This window comes from Solanum verrucosum, unplaced genomic scaffold (genome assembly GCF_900185275.1).
Source record: "Solanum verrucosum unplaced genomic scaffold, falcon-dt-bn FXZP01000228.1, whole genome shotgun sequence".
NCBI classification, from domain to species: domain Eukaryota; kingdom Viridiplantae; phylum Streptophyta; class Magnoliopsida; order Solanales; family Solanaceae; genus Solanum; species Solanum verrucosum.
Window position 1 is genome coordinate 2,336,825 of NW_026020210.1, and position 15,310 is coordinate 2,352,134.

Genomic DNA, 15,310 nt, shown 5'->3' on the forward strand with positions numbered 1-15,310 from the left:
TAAATAAAAATTTTAATTACACAAATATTTTTTCCATTCATTTTTACTTGTCATTTGTGGAATTGACACATGTACCACTCTATTCTTATTGATTGATGTTTAGTATTAGGTCTTGGAAAATGATTTGGGAATAAGTAATTAATGTTAAGAGTAAAACATGAAATATGTTTTTTTCTTGATATATAGGTTAAAAGTGACAAGGAAAATTGAAAATCTATATTTTGGAATAGTGGACAAGTAAAAATGAACAAGGAATTATGGAGTACATATTAAATGAACCTTCTAATTACACACATATACAGTTCGAGTCAAAGTTATTAAATTCTAATGAACTCGTAACTATGTACTATCCTAGTTGAGACTGGGGCCTCCCTCTTGCAGCAGCGGAGCTAGGATTTTTAATTAGGAATGTTCAAAATCTGAAGAAGTAGACACACGAACTAGCTGAAGGAGGTACAACATTTGTTATATATACATAAAAAGTTATTTTAACTTAACTACAAGGTGGCTCCGATCCGCCACCGCCTCTCTAGACTAAAGTTTCATTGAACGCATAAATGGAATCAGAATTTAAAATTTATACATTCAAAATTCTAATTCTTTTAAGTTTGTGGATTTTAAATTAAACAATTTATATATATTCAACGCATTTCTTACTATAAATTTAAAATTTAAATCAAAGTTACTGAATTCGACCCAACCTGTAACCAACACACTGGCTCCGCCCCTTATGACTCTACTCATTTGTTGTATATATATGTATGTACATTGTGTTTTCTTTCCATTGCCAAAAGAAAAAAGACAAGTCCATGACCATGGCTTTCCAAGTAGAACCAAAACTTCCCATAATTGAGTTCACAGATGAGACCTTGAGGGGTGGCACAACCTCATGGTTATCGACGTCTCGAGAAATCCGATGTGCGTTGGAAGAGTACGGTTGCTTTGGGGCAGTGTACAAGAAAGTCATGCCGGAGCTAAGGGAAGCCATGTTTGATCATTGCAAGGAGTTATTCAAACTTCCCTTAGAAACTAAACTCAAAAATAATAGTGATATTTTGGGTTTTGGGTATAGTGGGAATTTTGGTACTATGCCTCTGGCTGAATTTTTTGGTATAGTCGATGGAGAAACTATTGATGCAACCAAGGATTTTGCAAACAAGATGTGGCCAAATGACAACGTCCGTAAATACTGGTAATAATTTATGTCACACTTTTCGTTTTTTCAGATTCAATTTTATATAAACTCTTATATTAATTTTTTAAAATATATATAGTAGTACTTTCGTCTGAATTTTATTTTAAAATATTGAGTTGATTATTAGTCTAACTTAATTCAGTTTCAAAAATTAGTTTTATTTACTCTTGAGAAGCAAAAAAGCACCACATAAATTGAAATTGAGGGAATTTTTAAGTGAAAGATGCTTGTGATCCGAATAAACACACACATATATATATATATATCTTCGTAGGAGAATCACAATATTTGGTAGGTCACGAATTTTTATTTTATCAATGTACCCTTAGAACACTGTCTTTTGTATTTAATTTTGTGTATCGAGTAAAATAATTAAGCACTTTTAATAAATAATTATTTATGTAATGTAAGTAGTAAGAGAACTCAGTACTTCTTGATCACGATTCACGAATATCTAATGCAATTACTTATTGTTCAAGAATTCTTGTTTAGACAATTTATATCATCCATACATAATGATTTGATTTAAGATTTTAATTCTTTCGTGTTTCAACATCAACTTTGTTTGTTAATTTATTGCAGCGAAGAATCGATTTCATATTCAAAATTAATTACTGAACTGGACAATACGATTATCCGCATGACGTTGGAAAGTTATGGCATAGAGAAACATTATGAAGCTCTAAAACATTCATGTATGTATTTGATGAGATTAATAAAATATCGAAGCCCAAAAAATAATGAAAAAAGTATAGGTCATTCACCTCATAGAGACAAATCATTTATGGGAATTATTGACACTAATCAAGTTGGAGGTTTGGAGATGCAAACAAGAGATGGCAAATGGATCACTTTTCATCCCTCTTCTTATAAAACTCTTGTCATCATAGCTGGTGAGCCATTCACGGTAAGAATTACTACTCCATCGGTTCCGTATTAGATGGACAGTTTCTATTTTACACGATAATTAAGAAATTATTAACAGATTGATCAACTTTATTGTTTTATCCTTTGTTTATATTAATTATTAGTCTTTTGAAAAAGAAATTCTTACATCTTAAAAAATTGTTTAAACCTCTAAAGGTCAAATTAATTGTAGGAGTAAAATAGGAAAAAAATATTTTATATTATCCTAATTTAGTAAGTGATGAAATACTCATCTAATATAGGACAAAGAAAGTACCAATTTAAGGGACTATTTTGAACTTATCCTTAAGTATAAGGGACTATTTTTGTAATTTTCTTTTTTTAAAAAAGTTTTGATAAAAAGGTGAAAAATACAAGCTTAGATGAATCTAATAGCTTTGGCTTGGTTCTTGTTGATGTGTTAAAATTGGTGTATAAATATTAAATTTCGAATTTAGTAATTGAGATGATTAGTTCTAAAAATAACTTCGATTATGAGTGGAATTGAAGTCATTTTCTTTTCCTTAACAGTATCTTCTACTAATTTTTAACTTCATGTTATTTGTTTCAACTAGCAATTAGATATTATTATTGATCTTTATTACTTGAATTATTCATATCAAAACACACTCTAATCTTTTATTATTAGTAGTACTATTATTGTTACTTCTTTCATCCCAAAAATATTGTCTTAATAATTACTATTTGGATAATCAAATGATATTTTCTTTAATTATAATTATTTTATATACTTTCTAAATATTTTAAAGTTATCTTAATAATTACTATTTGGATAATCAAATGATATTTTCTTTAATTATAATTATTTTATATACTTTCTAAATATTTTAAAGTGATAACTATTGTAACTTATAGTACTTCTAAAATAGTTTCTAAATGTGTAAAAAAATAAAATTTAAAATTAAACATTCTATATTTGAATTCACATCGAACATTAGTTAGTTTGACCCTTGTATTTTGAATCAAGACTCTCTTTTTTGGAATTTCCTTTATTATTTGCTTAACATATTTAACAATTCCCTCCGTCCTTATTTATGTGGACACACTTTTCTTTTTAGTTTATCCAAAGAAGAATATCACTTTTCTATAATCACAAACAACTTAACTTTAAATTTTCTCTTTTTTTACCTTTAATTAATGAAATAATCTATAACAACACAACTGTCTAAGATTTGTTTTAGACCAAAAATCTTTGTTTCTTCTTTAAACTTTGTGTCTGGTAAAATGATGTCTCGTAAATTGAGACTGAGAGACTACTTAAAATTTTGAGTGATGACAGGCATGGAGCAATGGTAGGGTATATGCACCAATACACAGAGTGATTATGAAAGGAGTTGAAGATAAGTATTCACTAGCATTGTTCTCTTTTATGAGAGGGACAATTGAAGTACCAGAGGAGTTAATTGATGAAGAGAATCCAAAGCAATTCAAGTCATTTAATAACTTTCAATATCTCAAATATTGTGGAACACATGGCTCTAAAGAGAAAGATCCCTTAAAAGCTTATTGTGGTGTTTGAAAAATATTTATGATCTATGTTATGTATTTTCCTTCATTATATGTTGTTCTTTGTGATTTCATGCTGCTTGTTTTTATCATTTCTATTTTTATCTTTATGTTCAACTTTGGAGTTTACTGTGTGCTTGAATTAAATAAAGTTTCGTGAATGGTTGTGTTATCTGTGTTTGTATTCGTATTTCCTAGCAAAGCAAGAAGCAATACTCTTTTTATTTTATTTTTTGATGATCGTGATGTTTGGACCAATTTTTGTGTATTCTGTGTGATGTTCGGACCAATTTTTGCACACTCTGATAAATTTCACTGAATATCTGTCACCTCCCACTGGCAACAGATATCAGAGAACTTTGTCCACCAAGGCTAGGACAAATGGGAAAAATCACCTAGTGTATTTATCTTCGTTAAATTTTGAACATGAGGTCTCATAGTTCTCCACCACTTCATTTACCACGAGGACACACCCTTCGGTACAACTTGTGAATTTTTTTTAATTTTTTTTTATAAAAAAACATAAAAAAAAGTTACCATCCCCCCCCCCCCCCTACTGCCCCCCTTCCCCCTATCTCAAAAAAAATGTAAAAAAAAAATTTTAAAACTTTTTTTTACCACCCACCTCTAATCACTTTTCTTTCTTTTATGAATGAACATCTTTTACCCATTTAACTACCCACTTTTAAATGGGTAAATATGAATATTACTCGTTTTTACCCATTTTTAAATGAGTTGGATACCCAACCCATTTAAAATGGATAAATATGAGTGGATACCCATATAAATTACCCATTTTGCCACTTCTAGGTACAAGCAAGAAGTTATACTTCAGGGACAAATTGCGTTAGTTATAAATTTTATGAGTGGATATCCATATAAATTACCATTTTGCCACTTCTAGGTACAAGCAAGAAGTTATACTTCAGGTACAAATTGCGTTATTTATAAATTTTGCACCAACACACTGTTGCATGGCTACACTTGCTAGCATCTTCATCAACGCTGTACTAGGATTTAAGTTTAGATGAAGTGTTGACATCCCCGATGAAATCTCACAAGTGAAATTTTGGGAGGGAAAATCTTAATACAACGAATAAGAAAATATAGCAACTAACAAGGTAAGCAGTTCATATAAAACGCAGGAACTAACAAGTCCTACTAGAAAGGAACAAGAACACAAAATATGTGATAATTGAAACACAATAAACAACCGACAATGATAAATATCAAAAGCAAGAACTATATTATTACCACTAGTATAACAACAAACACCAACAAGACTAAACCCTTAGAAAGCAAGACAACACTTCATTGCCTACTAACCTTCATGTGCCCTCCACATCCTCCAATCTAATGCCATACCCTTGATAACTTTAAAGTTGCATCATGTCTTGCCTAATCACCTCTCTTCAATACTTCTTCAACCTACCTCTACTCATACCAACTAGAACCAAGCTCTCACACCTCGTCACTGACTATGTATCTCAATCTCACTTCTCTCATTCTATCCACCACGAAGGCCACTCCCACCTTATCCCGAATATCCTCATTCCTAATCGTATTGCTCCTTGTATGTCCACACACAACCACCTCAACATCTTCATTACAACATGTATGTTCTGAACATCGGAATCGACTAACCAAAACAATTAATTGGCCATGCCATATTAACATAAAATAAACTTGCTATAAAAAAAAAAAACTTTAATTTAACCTGGTGATTTAATACATACAAACTTAACTGAATCTCGTAAACCAGGGAACAAACAAGGAGCAGCATAACATATTTTGGGAAGAAACTAGTATGAATTACAACTAACACGACGAAATATTGACCATCGAATATAGTTCAAAGAGGATACACGCTGTACACTGAAAATTTCCAATGTGGTTGCCCCCAACACTGGAATAGAAAGTAATATTATTAGCAAGGACGATTACTAATTCCACCATTGTACCAAATAAGAAACAAACCAAAGTCTTAATAGAAAATTTATCACCCAACACCTGAGCAAGCTATGCTCTCTCCTGACTTAAACAGTAAGTTCCAAACCTTAAAAAGTATCCACTAGACTAGCAGTAACAACATTAATTAGAGCTGCAAACGGAAAACCCATAAAGACCCGATGCAGTACATTTAGAAGAGACTTTTTATATATACTAGAAAGCAGCTGCACAACTTCTGAACCCTTCACCAGTATCTTCATTTAATCATTTGCCAATGCCGAGAAACCATGCCACAAGAACCTGAGTCAAAAATATATGACAAAAACAACTAATCACTCATATTTTTAGATAAAAACAATACCCAAAGTATGAAGTTATGAGATTTGTAATGCTACCACATATTTAAACAGATAACAACCACCTGTCAAGCTGCTGAGTATCTTCCAAAGTGAAGCAGCATGAGCAGGCAATTGTCATGCAAACCTGGGATCGTAAAATCCAGAATCAGAATGGTATAACTGGTTATAGGTTCAAACAAATGAGAATCTGAAGTTGCAAGAGTTAATGTAACGTAAAGTACTCTTGATACAACCCCCCTTTAAAGCTAGACCAAAACAAAACGTTGCATGAATTTTGTGTTTAGTAAATATTTTTTCTTGCTTATGTTGATTTTGGAGGATAAGGAGATCTAGGCCTCATATGTTTGCACTTTTAATGCAAGTCCGAATCTGAATGGTTCAAATTAGACCATTAAGTGCATTTGTTTTAATTAAGATTTAAGCACTTGATTGGTCTGAACAGGTCTTAATCATTAAGATCTAGAACAGAGTTTTAATATCATTAAGAAGTCTTCTTGTGTAGATAATATTTACCATCACTCCATCTATGATCACCAGCCACCATCACTAACCATCTATGTCTTTACAACCACCACCGCCACCACCATTGTTAACCACCATCACTAACCACCTATGCCTTTACAACCACCACTGCCACCACCATTACAGTCGTCTACCACCAACCGTTGCTAACCATTACTGTCGGTTGCAAGCACACTTACTTCCTCCATTATTATAATTATTCATTGATGTCACCACCTCTACCATGACTACCAACCACTACCACCACTACAGTCAATTCCTACTACTAGCAAACTCTGGCATCACAACTAGCATTGTTGTCAACAACCACCATAAACTCTTCATTCACCTCCACCACTACTATCAGCCACTACCACCACTGTGGTCAATCTCTACTACCAACCACACTCATCACCATAACTAGTACCACAGTCAACTACCATAAACACATCATCAACCACCACACATTCTTCCACCACCGTCAACACCACCAACTACTAACATCAACCAACTTCACCATTACAACCACCACCAATCGCCACCACTGTGACAGTCACCATCTAAGTTGCTCGGACTCAGGTGCGGGTGTCTAATACGGGTGCGGATCTAGAGGTCGGATCCTTCATGATCTAATTTCTAAGATTCAGGGATATGGATCCATGTAATGGATACGGGTGCGGGGATTCGCCTAAAAATAATTAAAATATCTAAAAAGAGAGTTATAAAACCTAGAATATGAGATATTATGTGGAGAACTTGAGGAGAATCCTGGAAGGAGATTAAAGGAAAAGGAAAAGGAAAAGGAGTGACATAGAAATTTCTATATAAAAAGTATTCCATTTCCTTCAATTTCACCTTAGCTTTTGTATAGATTATAGGAATCATTAAAATTGTCCAGACTTTCCCCATCGATTTTGGTCAAAGTACCCAAAATCTATTGACCAAATCGGACAAGGATCCCACACCCACACCCATGTCGTGTCAACACGGGTGCGGCACCAAGTGAAGAGTCCAAGCAACTTAGGTCACCATAACACCAACCCAACTCCCACGTCACAACTATAACCACCATCATTACTAGCCATCAACAACAATTATTAGCCTATTACCATCATCACCACTACTGCAAACTATCTCCACTATCAGTAGCAACCACAAGTGTTTCATTTTTATTTTTTTATTAAATAATGATTTTATTTTATTAATTTTAAATATACAATTAATTTCTACTTGAATTGTATATTTATTATGTACATATAAATAAATCGTGTACATTCGAATGTTGAAAAACAAACAGTCTTAGTCATTCAGAATTCAAATCTAGAGACAATATCTTATCATTCAGATATGCATTCAGATTCAGACATCTAAATCTTAGTGAAAACAAATGAAGTCTTACAATAGTAATGCAAACCCTTTTTTAGTTTATCAAAGGCTATTATGCAGGCCCTTTAAGGATGATATTTTCTGGAAATTTCAAAATACCGGACAATTTGCAAAGAATAAGAAAATCAATTAGATTGAAGTCTGGGAGCTAAATCATTAACTAAAGCACACCTAATACATGAGATGTCACCATGCTCCAGATCAACATTTTTGGAGAAAACGAAGGACCAGAGAGAAGGCTGCAGCACCACAAGCTTCTTTAAGAGATTCGCAACATCCAACTAGAGATGGAATATTCAACTGTAGATTTTGACCTTAATTTGCTTATTTCAAACTGCTTCAACCAACGTAACCATCTCATTGGTCAAACTTCATTTCTGTATATCTGCACAGAAGATAGAGATTGAAGGAACTCAACATTCTAAATGAAGCCAATGAAAAACAGCAGTTTGAAAAAGTAATTTAAAATATGATGGTCTCATTTCAGCAATAAAAAGTGGAGCTTGCCTGCGAGGATTCTTCTGTCGCAGTCTGAAGTCATCATTTGTGAACTCTGGTAATGAAATAGGGGCACACAAGATCAATAATTTACAGGAGAAGTTTCATAGCACAAAAACAACATACCCAGTGAATCCCACAAAGTGGGGTCTAGGGAGGGTCGATTGTATGTAGACCTTGCCAATTCCTCGTGGAGGTAGAGAGGCTGTTTCTGAATACAAGTTCCGTAGCACAAGCTTCGTGGAAATATTAATTGAACAAAGTAACAGATAAGGGTTCTTACCAGGCGGAGTCTGTTGGGGCATCGGTTCACTATTTGGTTTACTTGTCTTATTCTCTTTGCTGCAGACAGGAAGTAATGTAATGTTTCTTTAAAACTTAGTAAGTCTATAATCAAACACTACTTTGGACATCTATAGCTACAGCACTTCTAAGAACCAAGCAATCACTCTAAAAGTGTAGAATTTTTTTTTAAAAGTTAGCCAATAAATACAGATGCTGAATCATATACAGACATTTAACTATCATTGGGAAAACATGGCACAAGAACTCTCTTTAAGATAGCACACTCTTGACATGAAAGATTCACTCAGATTTTCAAAAAGTGCCAAAACGGATGATAGACCCCTTGAATACTTAGAATTGTATTCATAGATTTGCCAAATTCTTTTGGGTTCACAAATAAGAACAAGCTTGGACTCGAAAGTAAATACTCTGATTGGGTCACTTTGTCCTAACTCCTTGTATTCTCATGTGAAATTTAATGCAAAAGTCATGATAAAAGTCAAACTTGTGTTATACTGAAAACAAGTTACTGATGAGTATGAGCAAAAAATAAAAGAGAAAATGCAAAGGAACAAGAATAACTGCATTGACCAAGAGTGTAACATATACATGCCAGTAGAAAGAAAAACAACGAAATCAACATATCATAACAATCTGCAAAGCATTCTACTGACATTGGAGTAGCACCGAGAGATGAAATCTGTCCACTAGGGCGAGGATGGTAAGCACCATCTGCAGTAACATATGGTGAACAGTATTGTGTGCCTAGTGCTCCAGCAGCACCAGCTAAAACTGGCAACCTGAAAAATTCAAACCAATATTTATCTAGTGACACCCAGTTACTCAAACTATAAAGCCGTATCTAAGATCAGGAGAGAACAGGAATTTTATTATATCCAATCCAAGAATTCAGAGAGAGAGATCCTACACATCACACAGCTGTCAATTCATTTTCCCCTCAAAATGTGAAGCATAAGACTAAAGAACCTACTCAATAATATCTCCATGCACTACACGCAAATTCTTCTCCTGTTTTTTCATTATTGTTATTATTATTATTATTTTGGAGGGGGAGGGGGACATTTAGGTTAGCATCAGATTAGGTAAAGATAGCCTCACCATGTCATTTCGGAATTGCCATGCGGTTGACCAACATATCCAGGGAAGGCCATGCCAACAGCAGGAACTCCAACGCCACCTGGGTGCTGGCCTCCAAATTGCACGACTGCAAATCCCATTACAGAAAAAAAATGTTTCCTTAAAAGTACAAATATCACTCTACTTAACAAACAGAAGTGATATGATTACCAGTTTAAAACACTTACTGGACTTGATATTACTAGAGCATAACTTATGGAAGAGAAAACCTAGCTACTAAACAGAACAAGAAAAAGCATATAGAAACAACATGCTGCATAAACCACTCCAAGAGGGAAATGTAACTTTAAAGAAGCTTGCCTAAACAAGATCACTACTGAACAAGTATGCTTAAGAGAGTGTTTCAGAACAAGTCCCATATTTTTCAAATCTGGTCGTATATTTGTTAGTTTAATTGGTTATTCTTTTGTTTAATTGTTATATCCAAACCATGCATGTTAGTTAGCTAATTTCTTTTTTTAGCGTGTTAATTAGTTAGTTGATTTAACTATTTATGTGTAATTTAGCTATTTAATGTTAATGTTGATTTGTTAATGTTAATTTGTTAGATAAGTTATTATCAATATAGTTGAATACTTAATTAGTTAAACCCTAATTTTTTAGAAGTTACATTTTTTCAAGACCAAAAACCCTATTTCTATTAGTACATACATTTTTTCAAAGTTCATTTTGTTAGTGCTTTAGGTCTTGAAGTTACAATACCTAAACCTATTTTTTTTAGAAGTTACATTTTTTCAAGACCTAAGCTCTAATTCAATTAGTACGTACATTTTTTCATGTTCATTTTGTTGGTGTTTGAGGTCTTGAAGTTATGACAATACCTAAACCCTATTTTTTTTAGAAGTTACATTTTTTCAAGACCTAAGCTCTAATTCAATTAGTACGTACATTTTTTCATGTTCATTTTGTTGGTGTTTGAGGTCTTGAAGTTATGACATGTAAACCCTAACTTATTAGAAGTTACATTTTTGCAAGACCTAAACCTTCATTCTATTAGTACGTACATTTTTCAAAAACCTAAACCATAATTCTATTAGTACGTACATTTCTACAAGACCTAAACCCTAATTTTCTTTTTCAAGTTCATTTTATTTGTATTCATTTATCAAACACTTTTTGTCAACTATTTCTTGTTAGTATGGTTGATACCTTCTATGGTAAGTTATAAGTTTATCATTCCTTTAATCGTCAACCCTATTTAAACTAATTGACGATTAACTAATTCATAGTTACAATGTATCATATGCAAAACAGATTAAATAAATGATCTTCACCATAAATTAATCAACTAATTAACAATTTTTTAACTAATTGAGTATTTAAATATATTGATAATAAATATATCTAACAAATTAACATTAACTAATCTAACAAGCTAACATTAATATTAAATAGCTAAATAACACATTAGTAATTAAACCAACTAACTAATTTAACACATCAAAAAAAAAAGCTAAAGAACATGCATGCTTTGGAAATAATAACTAAACAAAAGAATAAACAATTAAACTAACAAAGAATAAACAAATTAATAACAACTGTTAAAGGGCATGTTTGATTTTCCTCATATAGCGGCGCACTTATTTAGTGCTATACAAGTCTATTGACCATAATGGCCGTTAAGCCTGGTCCGTTAATGGAACTTATATAGCACACTAAATAAGTGCACTATATGTAGATTCTGTCAACTTTGTTTGGTCACTTTTTATTTTTCATCCATCGCATAGGTTCCAAACTAGCATATATTGATGCAGGCTATAAAAGGGTTACCTGGCAGAAAGGTTGGAGTCCCAGAAAACTTCTGATTACTGTGACCACTACCCATGTTTCCAGGTGCACCTACAATGTGAGCCCCATATCCCCTTCCAGGACCCTGAAGACTGCCTTGCCCTTTTGCAACCGTGGAACTCATTAATTTATTGGACTCTGAAGTAAATGCAAGCTCTCCAGGTTCACAAGTATTCATAACTTGTGCTGTTTTGGGGGGGGATGAAACTTGAGATCCAGCACCCGGTTGCTGTACTAACTGCTGACCAGTTACTTGCAGAAAAGGTTGCCCTCGACTTTGAGCAGAATATCGCTGGGCAGGGTGGAGCTGGGTTGGTAGAGAAACACTATTGACTTGATTATTGAGCACAGGCGATTGATAATTCCTATGCGGTGATGCATTAAATCCTCTTCCTTGGCCTCTCAATGCCTGGGAATGAGTAGACTTCATTGAAGAAGACAACCCCAGTGGCAACTGCACACTGGATGAAGGCTTCCCAGCAACTGCAGGAATAGAATCATCAATATTAAGCTTGTTTATGCCAAACGAATCATTCGGATCCTTCCGGATTATTGCAGTTGATTGTGCAGAAGCAGCACTTTCGCCTGAAAGAGAAGGCTGAACACTGCGGCTACTTGTCTCAGTTTGCATTTCCCTCTTGTGTGTTATTGTAGTCTCTTTACTGGAAGAGCCAGAAGGATAAAATGGTGGAGAAGCATAATTCAATCTTGACATAAACCTTTGATTTGCAGCTGTAACTGCATCTTTTTCTAAATCTGATACAGAAGCAGATGCTTTATTTTTGCTATAATGTGAAGGTTTTTCAACGGACTGACCAGATCTGAAAAATTAGATTTGACAAGAAGAATTGAAAAAGATCCTTCACAAGGAAAAAATGAGAATAATAGTTGAATTGAAACTTACTGCTTGTTTAGTGGAGGTGGTGCATCAATGTTGTCCTTAAAAGATGGTCTGTACCTCCTTGGTCCCCGACCTCTGATAGCTTTTGAAGGATTACTCTGAATGTTCTGGTTATTATCCTTAGTCTGATCATTACCATTGATGTACGCTTTGGGTCTTCTTCCTTGTGAAGCTCCACTATCAGCCCCTCTCATCCTACCACGACCTCGATAGCGACCCCTTGATATCCTCCTATCCTGAGAATTTTACAAAATCTTGTGAGCAAATGACTAGCAGACAGGAAAAATATAATGCTAGAATGAATAGCAAATAAATAAAAGCAGTCACCTCGTCATAATTCCTCTGCTCCACAGTCAACTCTTCAAACTTGTCATGGCCCCATTTACGATCATCTTTTGATTCCCATAACCTTCTTCCGCCAGACACTCGCCTAAACAAAGTATTTTTTTCATGATTAGTTGCCTAAATAATATGATTATATGAGACAATGACATAAACTAGTGATAATAAATGAAGTCTACTTACTAATGGTTAAATGGAGTAATAAATCATAATTACAACCTACAACATTCAGCACAACTACGACGTGAACAGGATGGGTTTTGGGAGAAAGATAAGAAGCATTATCAATTACACTAATATGTGCAAGCAATTAAGGAAACATATTTTTGTTTAAATTAATGACTGCACTTCCCTTTCAAGGTATTTCTCTTCCTTCAATGGTTAATTCATACAAGAGGCTGGGGAAGATAGTCAAGGAACCTAAAGATCACTATATTTTTAGTCTTTGTCTCAAAGCAGAATGAATTAGTTAATACTCCCTCCAGACCAAAATAATTGATGTTTAGGCTTGGGAACATGGATTAAGAAATTTACTTATTCCTAAAATTAAGAGGCTTTATTTGTAAAATACCCTTAGTTATGATAGTTTTTTCTTTTTAGGTTCACATAATTATCATTATCATTGGGGTTAAGAATGTGTCAAGGGTAAATTTGGGAAAAAGAATTAAATACATTCTTGGTTTTGTGAAACATCAATTATTTCTAAACTGGAGGGAGTAACAAAAGTGTGGTAGAGGTTTATCTTTAATAAGGGAAACACACATAAAGCACATTGTTATGCATATAGCCAGCTGCAGTGTTAAACCAGATGGCCCTCTTTAAGCCTTTTCAAGGAGGTTTTTGTTGACTGTTGCAGTTTGGATCAGGAAACCACAAAGGGAGCAAAGGAAAAGCAACCAAACTTGGAACTTGGATGCGATCAAGAAGGTAACTAGCTTGTGTTTTCGAAAACTTCCACCAGAAGATAGGCTTTCAAATTTTATAGGAAAATCAGACACAGACTCAAGTCTCAAGGTATAGTTATCCTTTATACAGGATTTGTTCAATCATCCGATATCCCAATCCATGCTGTGTAGGGCATGACACAACCCCTTTCAGCAGAGGTTTAACTAAAACCTTTGCAAAATCAGACACTTAATCAAGGTATAGGTGTCCAAAATAATAACATTATGAATGGTGACCTAACTACTTTGGGATTTAGGCAAGTTGATTGATTAATTTCACTAAATCAACAGTAAAACAACTTAAACATATACCACAAACACTAATTTACTCTCTCTCAATTCAAAAATTCATATTAAACTGAACTATCACAATTAAAGTGAAACTTACTTCTGTCGCCCGCCTACATTGTCTCCAAACCTATCATCGTGCATATAAAAAGCTCCAGTCTTGGGCACAGCATAGGGTTCATTTTCTTTTTTCTCCTCTTCCTGCAGCAAATCATGTTCATTCCCATCAACAACCCCTGGAGTAGAACCTCCTCCTTGCTCCACAACTTCCTTCACTCCCTCAGCCGTTTCCTCAACCACAGCCTCAACTTCCCCGTACAATTCTTCCTCCTCCTCCTCTACATACTCATCACCATCCTCATACACCGCCGCAGCACCTTGCCCCTCCGACTCATCATCAGAATCAACACTCCTTAAGGGCTTTTCAGTATTTTCACTTTCTCCGCCTCCGTCCTCATCATCACTTGCCTCTCTCCGCCTCATCTTCAACGACAGCATCGCTTCCTCCGGATCGCTCTCGTAATCAACATCTTCTCCTCCTGCTCCTGTTCCCGTTCCCGTCATCGCAAACAAACAAACAAATCAAAATCAAACTCCAGAAGCACTTTACACTAACACCATTTTCAAAAACAAATCTTTATCAGCAATTGAATCCAAAACCAAAACACTGAATCGAAAATAGAGCAGAATTTGAAGGAGAGTTAAGATTTTTGGGGCTCTGCGTAGTGAATTTGGAGTCTGAAAATGGTAGGGTTAGGTTAAAGTTTTGAAAAAAAGATTGGGTTTTTTTTGGATAATGATGGGGTTATAGAGTGAGGCTACTGATGTCACTCGCCAGTCGTCAGCGAACTTTATATATATAGAGGGAGTAAGATTTTCAACATTTGGTCCCGCAATGGGCCTTGCAGTGCACAACTTGAATTTAGTCGAAGTTTTAATGTGGGCTTTGGACATCGGATGAAAAACAAAAAAAAAATCTACATTTGGTCTACATTGTTGTTATTTTGAATTTTAATTATTAATTTTTTAAAAAAAATGTTCTTGGACTAATTTGATTTTTTTTTTTAAAAAAAAAAAAAATTCCAGTATGGACAAGTACATTAGTATATAGGTGAATTCAACAAAGTCAAATAAAGATGAAATATGATGCTATGAAATAGTCATATTTGTATTTTATATGAACCCGTTATACACACCAATTCTAATAGGTATAACGAAGACCATGACACATAAAGAATCATTGTGTCATTCATATATCAGTGCGGTATCATTTTTCATTATA

General features: G+C 34.1%; 2 protein-coding genes across 7 annotated transcripts; one reads left to right on the forward strand and one right to left on the reverse strand.

Moving 5' to 3' along the window:
• The first annotated feature begins 791 nt into the window (after window positions 1-791).
• On the forward strand, window positions 792-3,800 carry LOC125830429 (deoxypodophyllotoxin synthase-like). The gene is made up of 3 exons (XM_049509624.1): window positions 792-1,192; window positions 1,778-2,102; window positions 3,402-3,800. Exons 1-3 carry the CDS (start codon window positions 810-812, stop codon window positions 3,639-3,641), a joined length of 948 nt encoding a protein of 315 aa, XP_049365581.1. The 5' UTR covers window positions 792-809; the 3' UTR covers window positions 3,642-3,800.
• A 1,755-nt stretch (window positions 3,801-5,555) lies between these two features.
• LOC125830393 (protein MLN51 homolog) lies at window positions 5,556-14,819 on the reverse strand. Of its 6 annotated transcripts, none has more exons than XM_049509584.1 (12): window positions 14,129-14,819; window positions 12,782-12,884; window positions 12,458-12,690; window positions 11,536-12,374; window positions 9,727-9,832; window positions 9,282-9,407; window positions 8,606-8,664; window positions 8,332-8,377; window positions 8,178-8,209; window positions 7,996-8,063; window positions 6,000-6,061; window positions 5,766-5,878 (listed from the first exon to the last, which is right to left on the reverse strand). In XM_049509584.1, the coding sequence occupies exons 1-9, from the start codon at window positions 14,590-14,592 to the stop codon at window positions 8,182-8,184; spliced, it is 2,004 nt and encodes a 667-aa protein (XP_049365541.1). In that variant the 5' UTR covers window positions 14,593-14,819; the 3' UTR covers window positions 5,766-5,878; window positions 6,000-6,061; window positions 7,996-8,063; window positions 8,178-8,181. The 6 variants fall into 6 exon arrangements, with proteins under 6 accessions (XP_049365536.1, XP_049365541.1, XP_049365537.1 ...); XM_049509580.1 differs by having other exon boundaries at window positions 8,139-8,209; XM_049509585.1 differs by having other exon boundaries at window positions 5,974-6,061; window positions 8,139-8,209.
• Between the last annotated feature and the right edge of the window lie 491 nt (window positions 14,820-15,310).